This window comes from Macrotis lagotis, chromosome 4 (genome assembly GCF_037893015.1).
Source record: "Macrotis lagotis isolate mMagLag1 chromosome 4, bilby.v1.9.chrom.fasta, whole genome shotgun sequence".
Lineage (NCBI taxonomy): Eukaryota > Metazoa > Chordata > Mammalia > Peramelemorphia > Peramelidae > Macrotis > Macrotis lagotis.
The window spans coordinates 91,694,076-91,717,600 of record NC_133661.1 but is presented as its reverse complement, the minus strand read 5'-3'; the positions used below and the strand labels follow the sequence as shown (position 1 = coordinate 91,717,600).

Genomic DNA, 23,525 nt, shown 5'->3' with positions numbered 1-23,525 from the left:
GAAGAGATTAAAAATATATAGTAACTTCAAATGTTATAGTATTGTCCCATCTACATATGGATGAAATGGTATTTTCAGTGAAATTGGGTTATTTAATGATTAATGCAATACTGATCAAATATTATCTTTTTGGTTCTTTTCAGCATTCTCTTATAAAAAGGGTATTTCATATATATATATATATATACATATAAATATATATATTTATAAAAGGAGTACAGGTAGGGTAGCTATACAAATTGGGAAGGATTACTTATGTGAAGAAATTTAAGAGCTGGGTAAAAACATGGGAAAGATTGGGTGAAGAATAATGGAAAGAGAGAAGAAATTTTACCATTGGAGTGTACCACAGACTACCAAGACAGAAAGAAGAAATAGATGAGAAGGTCAGGAAATATCACAAATCTATCTCAGCAACATAATGTAGTAATCATTGCTGGGGGGGACGGGATGTCAATATCTAACTAAGTCTTGGAGCTTCTTCATCAAAAGAAGAATAGTTAATAACCTTTTTCAATCTGCTAAATAACTCTATAATCCTTCAAAAAGAGGAGGGACCAAAAAGGGGAAATTCTATACAGGTTAATTGAGAAGAAAAAATATGGGAACATTTGAAAAGGAAGTAAACATCCCATTTTACAATTTTCTGTAGAGGGAGAAAAGTTTTGAATACCTTGAGAAAAATGTTGGATTTAGCAACAGTAGATTTTAAAGTAACAGCTAGATATTATTTCATAGATAAAAATTCTGTAGTGGAAGTCACATTTAGGTGTGTGTATATATGTATATGTGTATGTATTTATGAATATTTGTCTATATACATAGATATATAGACACATATATAAATATGTATTTATACATGTATACATCTATGTACAAACATGTATAGACATATATACATACATACATATATACACTCATATATATGGCTTATAGAAAGTACAAGTATGAAATTCTGAAAACCCAAAGGACAATAATAATAATAATAATCAAGAGGAAAAACAGGACTTTTAGCCTTAGATTATAGAGCTGAAATGCATGCCATCTAGTCTAAGTCCCTTATTTTTCAGAGTAGAAAACTGTAGTCTAGGGAGCCTGAGACTTACCCAAGGTCTCATAAGTTCTAAACCAGGTTCACTGACTCTAAAGCCAGAGTTTTGTGGGTTTTTTCCCTATTGCTCTATCTACCTCCAAAAGACAATTTAGGAGATAATAAAGTATCACTTAAGTCATGAATGAATTCAAATATCATTCTTAGATGAATCTTAACCTCAGATATAGAAAGAACTGAAACATAGGATTGCTGAAACACTTTTCACTGCTCTTTGAAAGATTGCACAAATGAGAGACAAAACCCCAAGACTGGAGAAAGACAAATATCATCCCAATATCAAAACAAAAAAAGGAGAAAGAGAATCTGTAAAACATAGGCCAGGGACTTGACTTTTTTCCTGGAAAAATTCTAGAACAATTAAAAAAGATGGTTTGCAAACATCTAAAAATGGAAGTGATCCTAAAGAGCCAGCATGACTTCCTTAAATGTATGTTATGCTAGATTAACCTAAAAGTATTTCCTCATTTGATCCAGTGACTAAACTGGTGGATCAGAGTAATGTTGCTTTTTACTACCTACATCTTAGCAAAACAGTATCTAATATAATTCATATGGAAAAGATAGGAAGACTGAGACCAGATGACAATACAATTAGATGGATTTGGAAGTAGTTGTTCAGGATTTTATTTCAACTTAGCAGGCCATAGTTTTGGCCATTGGCTAGTGTATATAGCTAGGAGGGGTAGTGGATAGAGTCAAGTATACTTAGTTTCAAATCCTGCCCCAGATACTTCCAGTCTATGACCCTAGGCAAATCAAGTAACCTCTCTAAGGGTTACAAGCCCATTAGTACCATGGATGATGGTACAAAAGGTACCTTTTGTAATGTAGAAATGTTTAGCATTGGAAGGAGATTGGGGAGTTATAAATTATAGAGATAAGAAAACACTACATTTCATATCCCTTTTAGATGCTCTGAAGGAATTATGGAGAATCTTGCCCAACTAAGGGGTTGAAAGAAAAAAGGGAAACTGTTTCTCAAGGAAATGTGTCTATTTCTAAACAACAGAGGAGAATTTAGTGTGTTGGAAGGAAAGAAGCCTTGAATTTAGAGCCAGGGGACCTGAATTTGAATATTAGCTTTACTATTTATTATCTATGTGGCATTGAAAAGAGATCCTTCTTCCTGAACTTCATTTCTTTTGATAGAAAAACGAGAGAATTGGACTAGAAGCCCTCAAAGTACCTTCCAACTCTAAATTCCTTTTGCCATTTTAGCCATGTATTTAAAGAAAAGGTGAATATAAAACTGGCCACAATCTAATGGATTTGGATTGGGAGTGAAAAGAGAAGTGATTGAAGTAAACATTCAGAGATGAAGGCAGGATATAGCCACGAACCTATTTGCTTCTTGTGGATACTTCCTTAAGTACTTCCCTGGTGTGCTGACCCAGTGGGAAGTTAGGGAAGTTAGGAGGATAAGAGGATGATGGTAGTTGATGCAGTGAAAATAGAAGGTTGGTTTTAGAGTCAGGAAGACCTGAGTTCAAAAACAGTCTCAGACACACACTAGTTGTGTGACCCTGGGCAAACAACTCAAACTCATGGCTTCATTTTCCTCAATTGAGATAATAAAAATAATTATTTCACAGAGTTTTTAGAAGACTCAACATATATAAATTACTCTGCAAACCTTCAAGCGATATCAAAATGCTGTTTAGCATTATTGGTATTTTTAATAAAGCACAGAGGAAATACTTTATGAAGATGACAATAAGACTAGGAGTGACAGATATTATTCTGGATGACAAAGTCAGAGCTAGTATGTTCTTGACAGTTAATAATTATGTTTTAAGTCCTTACTATGTGCCAGGACCTTTGCAATATTATAGACAGGAACAATGGAATCAAACTAATCAAATTTAATTCAATAGGATAAAAATAAATCCATATACTTGATTTGAAAAAAAAATTGACTTCAAAAGTTCAAATTGGAGGAGCCATAGTTAGGAGTTTTTTTTCTTAATAATGTTTGGAGGATTCTCAGTGGACAATAAGCTCAGTGAGTCATCAACATGACAAGGATCCCTCAAAATCTAATGCAACTAAGGATGCATTTAAAGAATTATAGACTGCAGGAGAAAGGAGATGATTATGGCTCTGTTCTTTGCCCTAGTAAGACCACATTTGGAGTTTTCTTTTCATTTTCTGAACACTGCATTTTAGGTAAAGAGTTCCAGGTAAGTGCCTGCTATGGCTAGGCATTGTGATAATTATTATTCTTGTTTGTTTTTTGCAAGGCATTGGGGTTAAGTGACTTGCCCAAGGTCACAGAGGTAATTATTAAGTCTCTGAATCTGAATTTGAATTCAGGTCCTCCTTACGCCAGGATCAATGCCTTATCCACTGTGCTACCTAGCTGCCCCTATTGTACTAATTAGCATACATATATTATCATATTTGATCATTACAACAACTCTGGGAGTTGTTATTGTTCCAATTCCTTTTTATAGTTAAAGAAGCATAAGTTTCCAGAGGTTAAGTAACCTACCCCAAGTCACACAGTCAGTAAGTGTCTGAAGACTGTATTTGAACTGTATCACCTGGCTGTCTCTAAAGAGCATTGTTAAGAGTTAGAGATGTTGACTAAGCAGAAAAAGGACTCAGATGATGAGAATTATTATGCTCAAATATTTGAAGGGAGTAAAATGAGCAATAGTTTTATTTGTCTCCAAAGAACAAACTAGGAACGAGGGGTAGAAGTTGTAAAAAGGCATATTTATGCTTGAATTCAGATAAAAGTCCCTTACAGAACTATCACAAAATGGAAGTGGATCTCTTGAGATGAAGTTGTCGTTTGTCACTGGAGAATTTCAAGCAGAGGCAAGATAAGTACTTCCCCATGTATGCTTTGGTAGCAATTCCTTTTAATGTATGGATTGAAATAGAAGTCTGCTTATGGTCCTTCTGATTCCAAAATTTTGTGATTGTGGAAGATTGCCAATTTATGACCCAGCCTCCTTGACCATATTCATAAACTCTACCTTTAATCTAGTCATATCTTTCTAGTCTTTTTGCTCCCATTCTATTCTCTATTCCAGGCAGATTGGCCTATTTAGTGTTCTATATCCAGTGCATTCATATTTTAGTATCTTGGTTTATATTGCTTTCTTTCCTTGGAATATTCTTTACTTTCTATCAGAATTTTATCCATCTTTCTATGCCCAACCCAAATCCATGTCTTCAATTCAACTGAATTCTCCCGCTTACTATATATGTGTTTTGTTGTGGACACAGTGCATTGACATGGAGGTCATAAAAAGGGTATAAGATCATCCCGAAAATCTCAAGAATTTTAGTATCAATTGTGAGATATAGAAAATACTGGCAGAGGACCACCCAGCGGTACCCACATCTAGACACTATGGTCTATGAGCAAAGTAGCTTTACAGTAACACAAAGTAATGTGAGATGCAAAAATGTAGAGCCAGCTTCATCCCAAATGTTCAAATGGACTATTTATGTCTGATTTGTAGTATAACCTTCTGAACTCATCTTGGACTGATCAATCACACAGTTGACCACACTGTACCTGGACTTTAACAAGTGCTGTCATTGGTCAAAGAATGCCAAAGTAAGAACAACAATGAAGTATAAGATAGATAAAGTCCCTGCCCATAAAAGCTTACCATCTAGTAAGGAGAATAAGACATTTACCAAAAAATTATTTACATATCATAAAAAATCTATAATCTAAGAAGACAGATTAAAACTATCCTTAGAAAGGTATTAAAACATTCCATGACTGTTTAGGGAAGGGATCAATAGTTCATGGAGGGAAGTGTTATTTACCTCTTGAAGGATGGATAGGATTCTGAAAGCTAGGGATGCAAAAGGATGGTATTTCAGGATGTGGATATAAGTATAGAGCTAGGAAAGCATAGAGGAAGACCGGGAGGATAGGTAGCATTCCAAAATAGCTGGAGTGTGGGGGTGAGTGAAGAAGAAGAGTGGAAGACAAGGCTGGATAGGAAGGTAGAGATCATATTCTTGAAGGACTGGAATGCTAGACTTTAAGGTTTTTATGCAGAGGAATGGCATGATTGGAGCTGCTGTAGGAAGTTCATATGAGATTATGTGTAGAGTGGATTAGAAGCAGGAAGAGAGGAGGGAAAGGAATATTAGGAATATCAATAAGAAAGCTATTGTAACTAGTTCAAGAGAGGATTAATAGCCTCTAAACATGTATGCTAACCTCCCCCACCTAAAGTTATGTTGTCCTTTCAATAAATGGAACCACGGACTTTTTAGACTGGAAGGATCCAGAGATACCATACAGTTTAAACTTTTACATTTTAAGAATGAGAAAACTATAGCTCAGGGATTCACTTTCTAAAATCATACATCTATTGATGGCAGAGCTGGGACTAACTCCATAAATAATTGCAATACCTCTTTGTACCAATTAGTTGATGTAAAACACATTGCTTGATCCTTGTATTGTGTGCCTCTGTGTGTGTCATGCAATACAGCACCCTTGTTTTACAGAAGCGGAAACTGAGACCCAGAGAAGGGAAATCACTCAAATTTCCACACCCTTTTAAGGGAGGAGCAGGGATTCGGATTTTGGGCCCTTTATTTGTCCTTAACAATGCCAATCAACATTTAGAGAAAAAGCTATTGGAGTCTGAATGCAGAACAATGCTTGCTATGTTTACTTTTTAAAAACTTCTTATGTTTTTCCTTTCTTTCTCATGCTTCCCCCCCCCCTTTTCCCCTTAGTTCTAATTCCCTTTTCACAATATTATAAATATGGACATTTTATTTTCTAATTCTGCTTAAAGTGGGTAGGAATTTAGGCTATATTCTGGATAGATGACTGAATCAACGCAAATAAAGGGTCAGATAATTCTTCAAAATTCATCACAAAGTTACAGCTCTCTCTTAGCTTGGGTGACAGGCTCTCTGATACTCAGCCATCAGTGAATCCAAACCGGATCGACCCCAGTTTGAAGCCACTAAGTTTTGGCTAGTTCCTTGTAGTTGAGACCTGCTCTTTTTTAGAGAGCCTGGGGAATTCCCATTCTTCCCTTAGATGGGACAAAAGCAAAAAAACAAAACCCTTTGCAGCCTGAGAGTGGGGGTGGGGGGAGGAGTGCAGAGGGAGAATCTGAAATTATATTATTATTATTATTATTTTTACTTTAGCATCTATAAGACGGTAGGTGATGCTTTTTTGTTTTGTTCTCTGGTAGAGTACAAGAAAGAGGCAAGGAATTGTTTGGTTTTTTTTTTTGTGGGGTGTGGGAGGAGGGCAATCTTGGCTGAAGTTCCCCAGACCGAAAGGAAAGAGTTAAAAGGCCGGGGAGGGGGGTGAAAGTGACGAATAATGCGAAAAGTCCTGAAATGCAGAATGTGAAGTGCAGGCGCCCCGAGCCGGGAGAGCGCTTGCTCGCTTCCCCGCGGAGCGCAGGGGCCGGGGCATCCCTGGGTTTTCCCCTTTCCAGATAGATAAATCACAGCGACGGAGACACGGAGTCATTTTTCCGATAGATCGCTGGGAAGAGGCACCTCTGCCCGCCCCTCTCCGACCCTCCAGCCCCCACCCGGCTCGGGGCTCCGCTCTAGAAGCAGAGGGAGCGGCGGCCCGGACCGCGGCGGCCCCGCCGGGCAGCTCCGCTACCTGGGAGAGCTCCTGCCCTCTCCCCGGGCGGCTCCCCGGGCGGCTCCGGAGGAAATGGGCGCGGAGGAGGGGCAGGGCCAGCTCTCCCCGCTGGGGGCCCGAAGGAGGGCCGCCGGTTTAGGCTGAGCCCTGCCCCCTTCCCCCGCCCCTTCCATCCAAGTCGGTGGCGCGGCGGAGCCTCGGGCCGGTCTCTGGAAGAGGGGCGGCTGGCCGTGAGGTCCAGCTGCGGGAGAGCGGCGCCCTGCCTGCACTGGCTGCCCCAGCGCTCGGACTCAGCCATGCGGGACCTGGCCATCGAGATCGGGGTCCGGATCCTCCTCTTTGGGGTCTTTGTGTAAGTACTGGCAAACGCGGGAAGGGCGCGGACTGGGGCTGGGGCTGGGACTCAACTTTCTTCACGCCCGGGTCTCCGGAGCCCGCCTTCACGAGTGGGGTGTTAAGAGGGCTACTTAGTCCCGTGGACTCTGCTTTCCCGGGAACCCCGGCTGTGAGCTTGTGTGTGTGTCTGTATGTCTGTATGCATGTGTGTGTGTGTGTGTGTGTGTGTGTGTGTGTGTGGTGCGGAGCGCGCTCAGGGGTAAACTGAGTCAGAACTAGGGCTTCTCCGCTTGCACTCAGGGCTCCCCGCCTGGGGGCTCGGGGAGTGCTTGGATCTCCCCGGACCCTGCTTCCTCGGGGGACTTGGAGAGAGCGGTCCGATTCGGCTTTTAGCGCACTTGGGCTCCGTCCTACGGCACCCTTCCCCTGGGTGAAGCAGGATCCGCAAAGGGGCATGGCAGCGAGACGGAGGCTTTTGCCTCGGAATGAAAGGTTTGGGCTCAGTGTGCATCTCCGGAGGTCTGTGATTTTAAAGTAAAATGTAAAAAAAATGCATCTGGAGATGGAGATGAACTAGTTCCCGGCTAGAGGCTGTGTCCATATCTGCATCTCCCTCGGTCTGAATTGTTACGGTGACAGTCTCTAAGGTGTGTTTACCAAAAGCCCCTTGATATGGGGTTGTTTCTCTCTCTCTTTGTGGTGGTGTTTTGTTTTGTTTTTGAGGGGGTTGGAGACATTTATCTGCGAGGAAAACTGTTGCCAGTTAGGAAACAAACCCTGCATTGGGCTGGGTGGTCACCCGTGCCTGAGGACTTTGAAGTATGGGAAATTCTTGTGCAGTGGTTTAAGTGTAAAAGGGACTGGGAAGAAAAATCAGATAACCGGAGAGTGAGCTGAGCTTTTCTGGTCACCTTTGGCTCAGCTCAGGGCAGGGTCTGGGAAACCTTTTAGTAGGGAGAGGAACAGGTCATACATCTTCCAGGGACGGCCTTCTGGGAGTTTCTTCAATTGTCCATCAGAGCCAGAGCCCTGATTGTGTGTGTCTAGCCCATTGCAAGTTCCTGATTTACCTAGACTGTGACTCGACCTGTCATCATGAGCTCCCGTAATCCCTCCACAACTGTGTCACAGCAAAACTGGTGCATCTCAGATGACCAAACACATGTAAAGATATATCCCACCACCTGTGCTTGCTCTCCATCAGGCAGCAAACCATCAAATCAGCCTTCCCCGAACGGGATTTTTGCTTTCAGGAAATTTAGCCAAAGTACCACTATTCCTTGTAGCATTTCCTATTGCCCCAGTGTCCCCCTTCAACCTGTAGCTTACTTTCTGTTTTAAATACATAATCTTAAAAATGAACAGCTAGAGTTGATTAAACTTTCAGAATCTATTGCATTTCCAACATTCCATGAGACTCACATCTGTCTATCTTCTCACCCACCTTTTTATTGTTAAAAAAAAGGCAATAACATAACACCGAGAGGATTTTACTCCCAAACCCTTTTTTTAGGAAGGAACACCTTCCATTCTGAGTGCATTGGGATAGAAATGAAATGTCGTGCTCTTAATTTCTTTCTTGGCCAGGAATATTATTCATCCTGAGTATTATTCCCAGCATCCAGAGGGGGCAATGGATTCTCCCAGATGCAAGGAAATCCCTCCTCTTCCCCCTTCTTCAGTTCTAACACTAGTCTCATTCACTGGCAACAAGAAAAGAGAACTTTCTATCTGATCTTACTGCATTTGCTAAATCTTAAGAAATGCTTTCTCCTGCTCCCTTCCCATCATCTTTACCTTAATAAAAGGAATAAGGGCTATAATTTCATTTTAATTAAAGACTGTTAGCATTTTCTCTTTGCCCTTCTTATTAACTGGATTCTCATTGGATGGAAACAGTGAAACATTGGGTGATCCAGAAATGTGTTGGATGCCTGCGTGTCAATTGAATCAAAGTAGCTCTGAATATTGCTACCCCCTGTGTCCCCTTTGATTTGATCTGTTGGGAATTATGAATGATCAAAATGTTCCATGGGTTGCAGGGCTAAGTAATTTGAAATTCCTTTTCCAAATCTGCCTTCAGATTTCTCCTCTGATTTCGATATGGATCTTTTATGAAAAATAAAGTATTCTATTGATGAATTTACCTTTTTTGTCCTTTTTGATTTTTATGCCTGATGTTTCCTGCAAGATAGTAACATTGAAACCATCTGGGCAGCTAAAGTCTTTTTTCCAAACTTCCTTATATTAAATGATCATTGGACCAACAGCAGGTTACTGTTTAGAAGTGAAACCTTGGATGTTATGAGCTTGAAAATTCTTGCTCTTGAATTTTATGGTGACACTTGTAGCTCCTCAACTTCCATTGTCCTTGGTGTTTGTTTGAATATGGAGTGGAAACAAAATTAGGAGTTTAGATCAACTGATCACAGGGTTATTCTGAGGATCAACTGAGATAACATCTGTAAGGTGTTTGCTAATAAATCCATGTTTATTAAATAACAGATTTTTGAAAGGCTCTCTATATATGTATTTGTAATATATATATATATATATATATATATATATAGGAACAAAGCAAAATATAAATATATTTGCTTACATAAGCTTAAGGCTTACTCTCTTTGTATTCCTCTCTTCTACTTTATGAGACCTTATACTTGGTGCAAGAACAGGGGTAAAATTCAGGTGTATGCTTCTAATTAATGGAGTAATTTTTAACATAGGTTCGTAAGTAGAGAATTGGAATGGACCTTAGAGATAATTGAGGGCAATTCCCTCATTTGAAACTGAGGTTCAAAGAGGCAAAGTGTCTTTTACACAGGTAGTAGAGTCAGAATTCAAACCCAAATCTTATGACTCTACCCTTTCCACTCTCCCATGCTTGTAATCTCAGTGTCCAAGAATAAGAAGAAACAAGTTGACAGAATCTGATTCTGAAAGTCTCAGTGTGTAGGCAATTAGGGACTACAGCTAAGGCCCAATTAGTACAAATAATGAGTTTCCTGAAGTAGTTCTGTTGTTTGAATTTGTACTACATATTTCCATTGGGCTGAAACCAGTCACCATATTTTATATAATTATAACTTCAAATAGTGTGAATTTGAATACATGTGGACACTTCTTGGGATTCATTACTCACCCTAATTAGGATCTAGCTGTATTGCTTTGGGGTTTACTGATTCATATAGAATGAAGCAGTTGGGTCCACTAAATTAGCACTTTTAGTTCACACTACTCTGCTGAAATCTAGGGAATGTAATTCATGGTTGGACAGCAAGGTGGCCCAGTGGATAGAGGACTAGCTGGAATCAAGAAGACTGCCTCTTGAGTTCTAATCTCGATTCAGACACTTTTTAGTTCTGTGACCTTGGACAAGCCATTTAACTCTGCTTACTCAGTTTCCTCTTTTATTAAATGGGTTGGAGAAGGAAATGGCAAACCACTCCAATATCTTTGCCAAGAAAACCCCAAATGGGATCACAAGGAGTCAGACATGACTGAACAATAACTTGAAAACTGGACTTTTTGCCAAGAATGCCCCAAATAGGGTCACAAACAGTTGGACATGACTGAAACAACTGAACAACTGTATATCCAAGAACAACCTTAAGCTACATTTTCTTGAGCAGTTAAGACAAATTCCTATAATGGCAAAGCTTTTAGAAACAACTGCTGATTCTCTTTTTTCCCCTTTGGAAAGAATGAAGATCTGTACTTTACCTCTAAGGCTTGGAAAATGTCTAGTTACTCTCTGAGGGGTATTCAACCTTAAGAACCTGTAATCTCTGAGAGGGTCTTGATGAGGTAAAATGTTGAAAGAGTAGCAAGAGATTCAGGTTCCAACCTGAGCTCTCTTGACTCTACAAGTTGAGTGAGCCAAGATAAGTCACCCATGGTGTCTGGACTTCAGTGTTCTGCTATGTCAAAAATAAAGTGTATTTGATGCGGATTACCTCTAAGATCCCTTCTGGTTCCTTTCTGGCTCTCAAGTACTGTGCAGGAAGAAACACTATATTAATTGACATGGGCCAAATACAGAAATAACATAAAGTTAAAATATTGGGCTACCAGAAAGTAATAATTTTAATAGAATCCAGCAGTCCAAGCCAGAGCATAAAAAGGATTTCAATTTCAGCCCACTAATTTTTATCTTTGAAGGACCAAGAATGGAGATAATTGGAGAAAATGGAGGTAGGGTGGTACATTAATGATGATACCTTACATAGAACTTAACAAGTACAAGGCAAATATATGAATGAATGAAACAAATTTATTATATGATTACTATGTATACAAATACAAAAATCAAGATAATACCCAACCTCAAGGAACATGTATGTTAATAAACATGTGACAGAATATAGAAGGGAGTAGTCGCTGGGGTGTCATAGAGTCATTTGTTGACTTTTCAGGAATGGCAATGGATTTAATGATTCTTCCCAGAGCAAGGTAAAACTCTTAACAATTAGGATTGTGGGACCCCAGGATAGAGTTTGGAGTGCCCAGTGGAACTGGAGGGTAAAGTGAAATGCCATTTCAAGAAAATGTTCCCTAGTTTGATCTTTATCACAAATCCTGTTAGTAGAACAGTGAAAATGTTATTCTTTCCTTTTGATAGATCAGGAAATTAAGAGATGAAGAGATTTGCCCAAGGTCTCCCCCCCCTTGGCAGAGCTGTGAATTGAACCTAGGGCTTCTCCATTAAATCATAGGATAAAGCACAACCCAAATGACCTTTTTGTCCCTGTGACTTTGGTTTGCAAATTCCAAATCCAACCCTGGACCTTGTTTCACCAAGCAATCAGTGAGAAAAAGTTGAAGCAATAAGCAGCCTCATGTTCTAATGAGCTAAGTCTACCAATCTTAATGATTGGAACAAAAACATCCACAACTCATTAGTAATCCCTGATCGAACCAATTATCCCCAGTTGTACTTTTAACTTTGAAAGCAGATGAGCATAACTCAATAGTATTTGGGGGCCAACTCTACCCTGAGATCTAAATGTCAATGAACAGCAGCTGATTATGACTAAGATTTGCATTCCACAAAGGCAAATGAGATTTATGCAGACAAACGATTCTGTGAATGGATTTTCCTGGTTCTTTTAGTAGCTAGTGTGAAATCTATTGATTTATTGGTTTGAATAGAAATGAAAAATCTTGTCCTGCAGAGAATAAACTTCCATCACTTTTTTTTTCTGCTCATGCCGTCTACTATTTTAGCAGAATCAAAAGGCATTTGGATTTTTAAGAGTTCGAAGAAACCTTAGATCATGAACGCCAAAGAGCCCGTATTTAACATTTAAGGTTATTGGTATCTAGAGAAGTTCCATACTCAAGATAAGACAAGTAGTAAATAGCAGAGCCAGGATGAAAACTTCAGGTCCTCTGATTGCAAATCTTCTGCCTTTTTTCACTATATTACATTGCCTTCACTTCATTCAAAAATCTCCTTACTATGTAACACTGACATAAATATTCTTAGAAGACTAATAATCTGAAATTGAAATATTGAGGAACTGAGTGGACTTAGTCTTAGAAGGCAGTTATGGAATAGTAGCTAAGACATGGTCTAGTATTCAAGGAGATTCACTCTACTTTTGGCTCCAAATTGCTGTGGACCATGGGCAAATTACTTCCCTCCGAGAATTAGTTTCTTTTTCTGAAAAAATGAAGAAGTTGGCTTGAAAATCCCTAAAGTCAGTGGATAGAGCACTGGCCCTGGAGTCAGGAGTACCAGAGTTCAAATCCGGCCTCAGACACTTAATAATTACCTAGCTGTGTGGCCTTGGGCAAGCCACTTAACCACATTGCCTAGCAAAAAAACCCCAAACAAACAAAAAAAAAACCTAAAAAAAAATCCCTGAGGTCTCTTCCAACTTCGACTTTGAGATGCTAAGAGTTCATGGACAGAAGATATAGAAAGGAAGATTTTCTTGTCTTTTAATTTTTAATGATATCACAGACTTAATCTTTTCCCTTTCTCCTCTCTCTTCCTTCCCTTCCCCAAAGAGCTATCCCTTTTAACAAAATAAAAAAGACAATAAAAGAAAAAAAAAGCAAATCAATAAACTAACCAATAAATTAAGTACAACAGACTGTATATACAATTTTCTCCAATCAAGCCCTCTCCTCTTCATAGAAGGGAGGGAGATACATTATTTCCTTTAGTCTTTGGGGCCAAAGTTGATTATTTTTCCCTGCCATTCATATCAAAGTTTTGGTGATGTTCTTTCCATTTACATTGTTGAAGTAATTAATCCCCCCCCCACACGTTCTTCTTCTATTTGCATGAATTCACATAAAACTTCCAGTGCTTCTCTGTATCCTTCACATTGATCATTTCTTACATTTTAGTAATGTAGCATTTTATTAATGTATCACAACTGATTTAACCATTTTATATAATTGATGAGGTTCTATTTTTTCCTCCAGGTCTTTGCTACTAAGAAAGATGCTGTGATTATTTTAGCTTATATGGAATTTTCCTTCTATGGCTGAATTCCATAGAGATATAAACTTAATAGTGGAATATCTGGTTCCAAAAGTATGGATATTTGAACTACTTAGCATAATTGCAAATATTTTCTACAATGTTTGGAGCAAGTATAACCCTAATCATAATCATAATCACTTAACTTACCTGTATTTATATTATGATATAGTTTCACATATGAACTCTGTCCCATTTTACTTCACAGCTATATTTAGGATAAATTTTCATAATGAAAAGAAATCAAAAAAGATAAAATGGATAATTTTCATTTCTTAAAATTGAAAATCTTTTGCATATAAACCAAATCACTTCAAGTAGTAAGGAAGGAAAGTTGTTGATAAGATAGGAGGGAATCTTTGAATTAAAATACCTCTGAAAGATATTAGTACCCAAGATTTATTTGGAATTCATACTAATGAATAAGACCAAGAGTTATTCTCCTATGAAGAAGTGACCAAGAAACAGAAATAAACTATTCTCAAAAAGATTTTCAAAGTATAAGCAACTATTTGAAATAATATATCTAATCATTAATTATATGATAAGCACAAATCAAGACTCTGAGATTTCATCTAATTAGAAAATTGGCAAGGATAACAAAATTTGGGAATTGTCAATTTTGGAATCATTTAAATACAGGCATACTTAATACACTATTATTGGAGTTGTGCATTAGTCCAACCATTATGGAAAGCAATTTGCAGTAATGTTAAAAAGTAATTCAGTCATCCATACTCTAGTAACTAAATATTCCCCTATTAAACATGTATCCCCAAAGGATTCAAAGATAAAAAATGTTTTATATACTCTAAAATATTCATTGCAACACATTCCTTCCTTATTTCCTTTCTTTCCTTTCCTTCCTTCTTGCCTTCCTTTCTTTCCTTCTGGAACAAAATAGATATGGCTAAACCAAATTCAATGTATGAATAGGATGGAATACAACTAAAAATGATGGCTATGAAGGATATAGGGAATCATTGATTTAGGTGAATTCAAGAAAAGTGAAGTTAAAAAACTCAAGAAATAAGAAATGACTACAACAATATAAATGGTAAAGAATAGCAACAAAAATAAAATTTGGATATAAAAGCAATATAATTATAATAACCCAAGACACCCAAAGGAGAGAGAGGGAGAGAGAGAGAGAGAGAGAGAGAGGAGAAAATGAATTTTCCTTACTTATTTGAAGAGATGAGGGACTTTTGAGTATGAAACATTGCAAATATACATCTATACATAAACATGTGTGTATGCATAGCTATAGATATGTATATAGTCATATACATACTCACCATATATACCAATTATATATTTGGTGCATACCTTTTAATGTTTATTCAAGTCAAAGATTGGTTTTGAGCTTATTGGGATAGATGGTATAAAATGATGGTCTAAACCTAATTTCTCTGAATCTATTTTCCAGTGTTTCTTTTTCTTTTCCACTAGGGAATACTTTAGAAAGTATTCTTGTATATTCTCTGCTTTATATATTATTTATGAGTTCATTTGGGAATTGGAGATTTCTTTTCCCCCCATTTTTAAAAACATTTATTTAAAGTTTTGAGTCCCAAATTCTTTCCCGCCATCCCTGAGATGGTGAGCACTCAGATATGTTATTCATTTGCAATTATATAAAACATTTCCATATTGGTAATTTTGTACAAGAAGACTCAAATAAAAGGAAAAGAAAGAAAGAGTGAAAAATAGCAAGCTTCAGTTTGTATTCAATCAATATCAGTTCTTTCTCTGGAGGTGGATAATCTGCATCATCATTAGCCCTTTGGGCTTGCCTTACATATTGTATTGCTGAGAATAACTGTCATTCATAGGTCTTCATTATATAATTGTATTGTTATTGTGTACAATGTTCTCCTGATTTTATTCTCTTCATAATGCATCAGTTCATGTAAATCTTTCCACTATTTTTTGAGAGCATCCTGTTTGTTATTTCTTACAGCACAATAATATTCTATTACAATTGTAAATCACAGTTTGTATAGTCATTCCCCCATAGATGAGCATTCCTTTGATTTCCCACTCTTAGTCACCACACAAAAAGCTATTTGTTCAATTAGGTCTCCTCCCCTTTTTTTGTATGTCTTTGGGATTTAGACCTAGTAAGATAGACGAAGGAAATGCATAGTTTTATAGCCCTTTGGGCCTAGTTGAAATGGAGATTTTCCAATCAACATTTAATTTTATTTGTATCTCTCATTATATCTATCTAAGGTTTATCTTGGTATATCAGACTTGCCTTCTTCATTTTTAACTCCTAAAAATAATTTTTCTATCTAAAAAGAAAGAATGTTTTTCCTTTTAGTACAGGCCTATCTCTTTAATATGTTGAAATTATTTAATGAAATTCAGACACACTAAAATGTATTCATTCTGGCACATTTCACTAAAAGTGATATCTAGATACATTAGAAATAAAGCAAGAAAAATCAATGAAAATTTCTTTATATTACAAGATTGTTCTTCATTTTACAAAAAAGATTAATTTTAAGGTTCCTATAGTTAATTCATATTTCAAAAATGATAATTATCTATTCAACATTTTATTAACAAATGATTTTTTGGGAAATGGACACAATATACTATATAAATCAAAATATCTCAACCCCATGTAGAGGACTTCCAGTCTGAAGGTCTCAGTCATTTTTCTCTTTTCATCATCTCCCCTCCTCCCACTTCCTGCCTTTCAGTTGACATTTCCAACATTGATGACCAAAGGCCAAACCCCTGAAACTTCTGTTCTTTGGCATTAGTCATTCTTTTGGATGGCAAAAAAGGAAAATAAAATGATATTCACCAATTAAGGAATGGTTGAATGTTATGGAGTGTTAAAAGACTTCAAAAAATAGATGCTTTCAAGGAGACACAGACAAAAAGAAGTATATGAACTGATAAAGGGTATGGGCTATAGTCATATAGTCATAGACTATATCTGATCCTTCTTTCTGTTTTAGAATCAGGGGATCACAAATGGAACTAGAGCATTGAAGTGGTGGCCATAAATATTAAAAGATTCAGGGAAAGACCCACTATGCTTGGTGAATGATCTATGGAAGATTTGTGGAAGAGTAAGGGTCAAAGACTAAACAGGATAAGAAAGCATGTTTGGGCTACAAGTGATGAGAGTGGAAGGATTACCCACAATGGTATGGATCATCTATCCACAGAAGTAGGGATTAGGATAGGAAGAGGGATTGGATTTGAGATTTCATTTATTTCATTCATTTCCCAGATAAGGAAATTCCCTCTACTAATGCAGGTCAACACTTCCACCCTGTATCACCTGTGTCAACAAGTATCAACCAGCAGGCATCACCCCAGCTTTTCATCTTAAAGTATTTCCTAGAAGTCTGAAAGGTTAAATGAATTGCCCAGGTCACACAGCCAGTATATGGCAGAAGTGAGACTCAAAACCAGGCTATTTCTCGATTCACTAAGCTATATTGCCTCTCAAGCTATAGCAGTGGTAGTTAATTGTCATTATCAACTTTCTAGTAAATCATTTTCAGATATTAACCTTATGGAATGATTCTAACAGCATCTATAGAAACTTTTCATACACATAGTAGTCCCCAAATATATTTCTGTTTGATGAATATTATCTTTTTAAAATTCTTAATTCCTTTGTTGTTGTTCAGTCATGTATGACCCTCCATGACCCCATTTGGGATTTTCTTGGCAAAGATACTGAAATTTGCCATTTCCTTCTCCAGCTCATTTTACAGATGAGGAGGCAACTGGGGTTAAGTGACTTGCCCAGGGTCATACAGATAGTAAGTATCTGAGGTCATGATAATATGTCTTACTGACTAGGCTTTAGAGATCTATCCCCTGTGCTGCTTAGCTGTCTGGCTGAATGGCTAAAGCAAATTGGATAGATGAATAGAATAGAATGTATGTAACTTAAAATGATGAACATAAAGATCCAGAGATTCTTCACTTATGTTAACTTGTATAAATTTAAGTAAGAAGAATCAGAAAAAAAAATAAGCAATGATTATAGCAAAGTAAGTGGAAAGAATAGCAGTAACAACAAAAATTGGATGGGAAAGGTAAGAAATTTTAGTATTCAAAATTTCAGATAAGAAAAGAGACATAGTTCTCTCTTTGAAGAGGCATGGAACACTACATATATACACACGTATGTGTGTATGCATACTTGGACATATGTATATTGCACATGAATATATGTACATGCATATTATATATCTACAATGCATGTGTACCAATTATATCTTAATTCCTAACCATACAGAATACACTAAGCACATTTCACTGCTGGATATAGTTATCCTTTTGAGTTCTTTTGGTCAAAGGCCTTAGGTGAAAGCTAGAACAAATGTGATTTGTTTTTCTTCTCCCCTGGAAGCTTTTTGCTTGTTATCTGATTAATGAAGCATCTCCCTCTTTTGAAATACTATTTACCATTGTAAAAAAGAGTTGGCTGTACCAAGAATTCCAAGAACTGATGTTTCCTTATAATATTATAAGAGAAACAATCAATCTCCTAACTTGTGGACATATTTATCTCAACTTACAAATATTATTTCCTTTATGACCCACAATGGATTCAAAAGAATTCAAAACTGTCTCCTGGATTTTGTTTGTTTGTATGAAAGATTCTTTAATAAAAATGTAATCTTAATAACTTTGCTTCTTTTGAAACAAATTGCTGTATCCAATTCTTGCATACCAGTATATCACTGATCTCTAGAAAGGATGCTATTTTATTTAATAAATATTTTATTTATTTGTTTTCCAACTATATACAGTAAGTTTCTACCTATCATTTTTTTTTAGATTTTTCAAGGCAATGGGGTTAAGTGGCTTGCCCAAGGCCACATGACTAGGTAATTATCAAGTTTCTGAGGTCGGATTTGAACCCAGGTACTCCTGACTCCAAGGCCGGTGCTCTATTCACTGCACCACCTAGCTGCCCCCTCTACCTATCATTTTTGATAATTTTTGCATTTTACAATTTTCCCCTCACTCTCCCTTCCTTCCCCCTCCCCCAACAGAAGGAAATCTGATAAACTTTACATTGTTTACATGCTATACATTGATAAAATTGAATGTGTTGAGGGAAAAATTGTATCCTTGAGGAAAAAATAAAATATCAGAGATAGCAATATTATGTAGTACATAAAACAACTTAAAAATTTAAAGGTAACAGTCTTTGGTTTTTGTTTAAACTGGATACAGATGGTATTCTCCATCACAGATCCCCTATTATTGCACTGATAGAACGAGCAAGTCCATTAAGTTTGATCATTCACCCCTATGCTGCCATTAGGGTTCTTCCAGTTCTGCTCATCTCACTCAGCATCAGTTTGTGCAAGTCTTTCCAGGCTTCTCTGAAATCCCATCCCTCCTGGTTTCTAATAGAAACAATAGTGTTCCATGGCACACATATATCACAATTTGTTCAGCCTTTCCCCAATTGATGGACATTACTTGATTTCTAGTTCTTTGCCACCACAAACAGAGCTGCTATGAATGTTTTGTACAAGTGATGTTTTTACCCTTTTTTCATGGTCTCTTCAGAATATAGACCCAGTAGTAGCATTGCTGGATTGAAGGGAATGCACATTTTTTATTGCCCTTTGGACGTAATTCCAGATTGCTCTGTAGAAAGGTTGGATGAGTTCACAGCTCCACCTACAATGTTTTAGTGTTCCAGATTTCCTGCATCCCTTCCAACATTGATCATTGTGAAAGGATGTTAGTTTAGAAGATGAGGCTGAAACCTCTCGATAGATGTTGACAGAAACCCTCATTGTACAACTGAAATCAAACAACTTGTCATGTCCAAGTGCTACTATCAACTGTCTGACTAGAAGAAAGCAGAGGATTTCAAATGATTATGTATGGACTAAGGAATAATTCAATAGGCTTTAAGTATGTGAGGAATTATGAATGTTACTATATATATATATATATATATATATACACTATAAAAATCTCCATTTTAAAATTATCTTTAAAGAGACTCATGTCTATATTTCAGAATTCTGGTGAGAATGCTGTGTAGAAAATAGTTAAATATTTAATAGCTATCAAGTGTTACTGTCAGATAGTACAAATCAACAGAGTGGCATCTGAAAATAACTAAGGTAGTTAGGGGAGAATTGAGAAAATTTATGAAGAACTTGCCAGCAGGTATTAACTAGGGCAACAATGAGAAGTAGATATGAAATGAATGAGTCTAGAGATTTAAGAGGCTGAATATGAGAATGCTACAGAGCCAGGCAATATTCTGGAAAGAAGATGAAAAGAAAATCTAATTCTTGCCTCTTCAAAAGTCCCTTAAACTCTAGTTCAAGATCTAGATGGAAATTATGGCACTGATAAATCTGAACGTCATTTCTCAAACAAAATCAATTGTCCAAAGTTGGGAAAGGTTCATAGCAACTTCTCAGAGGTAATGAGCAATGGAAAAGTGCTGAAACAAGAATTCCATAAATGGACCTGGAATGTATCAAGAAAGCCATCTGCTGCTCCAACTCAAGGTTAATTCCATGGATTCTTTTTTTTTTTTTTGTTTTGTTTTTTTGCAAGGCCAATGGGGTTAAGTGGCTTGCCCAAGGCCACACAGCTAGGTAATTCTTAAGTGTCTGAGACCGGATTTGAACCCAGGTACTCCTGACTCCAAGACCAGTGCTTTATCCACTGCGCCACCTAGCTGCCCCAATTCCATGGATTCTTGACTCATCATTCAGATCATCTCCTTTCCACTAATTTAAATTCTACCAGTTCTTTCAAGTCCAGCTTGGATTCCATCTTATCCAGGAAGTTCTAAATGTTTTCTTTCCTCTGGACTTCTAGGTAACTCCTTCATTTGCCACTTAATTCATAACAAAGACAGCATGTCTTTATAATATATGTTATATCCTTTTACATAATTGTCTTGTCTCCTTAGATAGTTTGGGAGCTTCTTGAGGGCAGAGACTTCTCTCAGATCCAAAGATAACTTTTAAATCCTAAGCATGTTTGATGTTATGAAGCTGTAGAGTCAGAATGAGAAGAACATGTAGCTTTGTATGGCCTCATAAAGGGTTTGTGTAAGGAGGAGAAGGGGTACAGCATGTGTGTGTGCCTGTCCTCATGTGAAAAAATAGAGACTGAATTTTACCTTGTGATTTTACAGTGATATAAAATGAAAATCTAAATAAAATCAGAGAGAAAACCCACAATGGAGCAGATAGGCCTTTTGTCATGAAAGACTATCAGAAGAATTAAAAATTTGAGTCAGAGAATGGTAGACCTGGAAAAGACATAAGTCATCATTTTAAAGCCTCTCATTTTATAGATGAAGAATATTGGTCTTAGAGAGAGTAACTTGTTCAATATTATACAGCTAGCTACTGGTGGAGCCAGGCCTCAAGTCAAGATCTTCTGACTTCCAATGACTTTTCCTTTTATACCCTGGTGCCTCATCCATGAGAGAAGGGGAGAGGAATTTGGACATAATCGTCTGCTCAATTTTTCTCCAGCAACTTGTCTGCTTATTGAAGTTGATGCAGAAACTTACAACATTTAATGCCTCTCACTACAAGCTTTACCAAAGTTTTGACTCTGTGATTGCCCAAAGGGACTCTTTTGACTGGGTTTTCATCTCCATTCTGATTTGTTCTATCCTAATGGCCCTGAACATTAGAGAGAAACCATTAAAGTCTGTTCCAGTAGCCTGTGGGCATGGAAGGAAAGCTGGTTTATGGTTTCTAAGCAGAAATAGTGGTATTGGTTGTAAATCCAGGACTCTGAAGAACATTTGAAAGGGATGGTGGTTTTCTCCTTAAATCTAGGCCTCCCCAAAATACCTGCAGCATGAACATGAAAATCTGGTGAGCCAGAAGTATGTTTGTTGACTCTCTGTCTCTGCAGGAGCAGCTTGAAAGGTAGCCAAACCAGGAACAAGTACCTGAATTCAATAGTTATCAATCAGCTGCATCCAGAGGGACATAGCTATGCCCATGTTACTTGGAAAGCCAGGGTTAGCGAGCATCTTTGCTTTGCTAGCTTAGGGCTATTATGGCAGTTAAAGGTGTTGTCTGAATTCATATAACTCTCAGGGTTCCAGTAAAGTCCTTACCATGCAGGTCTGTGCCTGCTGATCATTCCATTCTGTCTGGGGAAATGGCAGGAAGAGAGAAGGTGTAAATAAGGCAGTAGAGTTCACTTGGATAGCTACTTTCTAGTCAGAAAGATTATATATAATGTATATAATTCAAATGAACACAGTCAAAATATTTTCGTCTAGTTTCACCTCAATATAGAAGCTTGTTTCAAACTAGGACTTCAGAAATATTTTTTCCTATAGCTTCAAAAGTTTAACCCAAATACTAACCATGAAATAAACTAGTGGTTTTGCAATCCAAATGTTATTTCCCCCTCCTTTTAATTTTGAGTAGGTTCTGTTAGAAGACAATATTTCATAAAGGAACAAGAAGATAGAGGAAGCAGTAAGTGGAATCAAATAATCTTTTACTTGTTTTTCTGCTTTGGTTTGTCAGAAATTGGCTTTTAAAAATATACATATAAAATTGAGGGGACAATTTTATCAGATTCATTTATTCAGCCATTTATACATTTTTCATGTTAGAATCTAAAATATCTTCCATAAAACATACCCTCAGTGCTTCATCTTACTTTCTTGAAGACAATGACAGCAGAATTTAAGATAGAAAAATTTTGACTATGAACCCTAAAACAGATTATAACATAGATAAGTGTGGGGAGAGATCTACCAACCATCATGCTGGTCACTGAGTGATAACTTCTTTTGGCCATGATGAGCCATGAAATGGAGAATATATTTCAAAACATCATCAGTCATGTTATTCATTTACTCCAACAGTGAAAATAACTGAGTGGCTTTAGAATCATATCATTTAAAAACATCTGTATATGTGAATTTTACAAATGTCCATCTAAATGTGAAATATTTGCCCACTGACCAATGAGTTATACTATTGAAAAAACTGAATCATATAAATATTGATATTATTGCCATAAATGAAAATAGAAGGCAAATAATTCTTAGAGAGGTGAGTAAAAGGAATGTTTCCTCAGTTAGTTGAGGCTATCAATAAGTATCATCTTAAAGAATTCTTGATTCTCTTGCCTTGAAATTATGATAATGAGCATAAAAAGAGATTGTTTTTTGAAGGTAATTGTAGCATTAACTTTGCTGCGGGGAAATAGTAGAGAATTTCAAAGAAAATCCTGACAAAGTATGTGAATGCAAGTGAACACACTCTTATATAAGATAACTTCTGTGCAAAGGTAGGCACCAGGGAGGAGAGTGAAAAATAAGATAGAACATAAATGTTTTTAGATTAAGAAATTATCAGTCAACAAGCATTTATGGAGTAGCTGCTATGTGTCCAACAGTGTGATAGGTGTATATGCAAATGAAGAAATCCTTTGCCTGGAAGGTTTGTTGATAACTCAGAAGTGTATCACAAATACACTCTTTAAGAAGCATTTGAATGCACTGGAAGTAATGAACACTGAACATCACCCCCCCCCCCAAAAAAAAACCAACTTGACTACAAATAGCATATGATGGATTATCTACATTAATGTCATTTCAGAATCTGTTCTCTGCAAAGTTAGATCATAAACTAATTAGAGCAAAGGTCAAAATTAACAGATAATTAGGAAAAGGGGGAAATGAGGTTAACGATGAATGAAGCTATGACAACTTTATGCAAAACAATCTTTTCTTTTACCATTTCTTAGAAAAGTTCAACTCATTTATAATAATAGGGACAGCAAAGTAAGCAGAAACCAATCTAGCTATCAAATACTCCATTTCTTTGTTGAGTTGAGATAGGTAACAACCAAGGATGAGAGTGGTTTTCAGTCCAAGCTCACTTTCAAAAACCTACATAGGAGGATGGTAGATGGTTATAAGCAGTATCACAAAACAATGAGAGGTGGTTGAGGGA

General features: G+C 37.0%; 1 protein-coding gene across 2 annotated transcripts in view; it reads left to right on the top strand.

Moving 5' to 3' along the window:
- Positions 1-6,823: 6,823 nt before the first annotated feature.
- PLPP4 (phospholipid phosphatase 4) overlaps positions 6,824-23,525 on the top strand; it is a 244,244-nt gene continuing 227,542 nt past the window's right edge. For both annotated transcript variants that reach the window (XM_074233512.1, XM_074233511.1), the window contains exon 1: positions 6,824-7,071. In XM_074233512.1, coding sequence (XP_074089613.1) covers positions 7,016-7,071 — 56 coding nt within the window. In that variant the 5' untranslated portion in view covers positions 6,824-7,015. The remainder of the gene's footprint in view (positions 7,072-23,525) is intronic.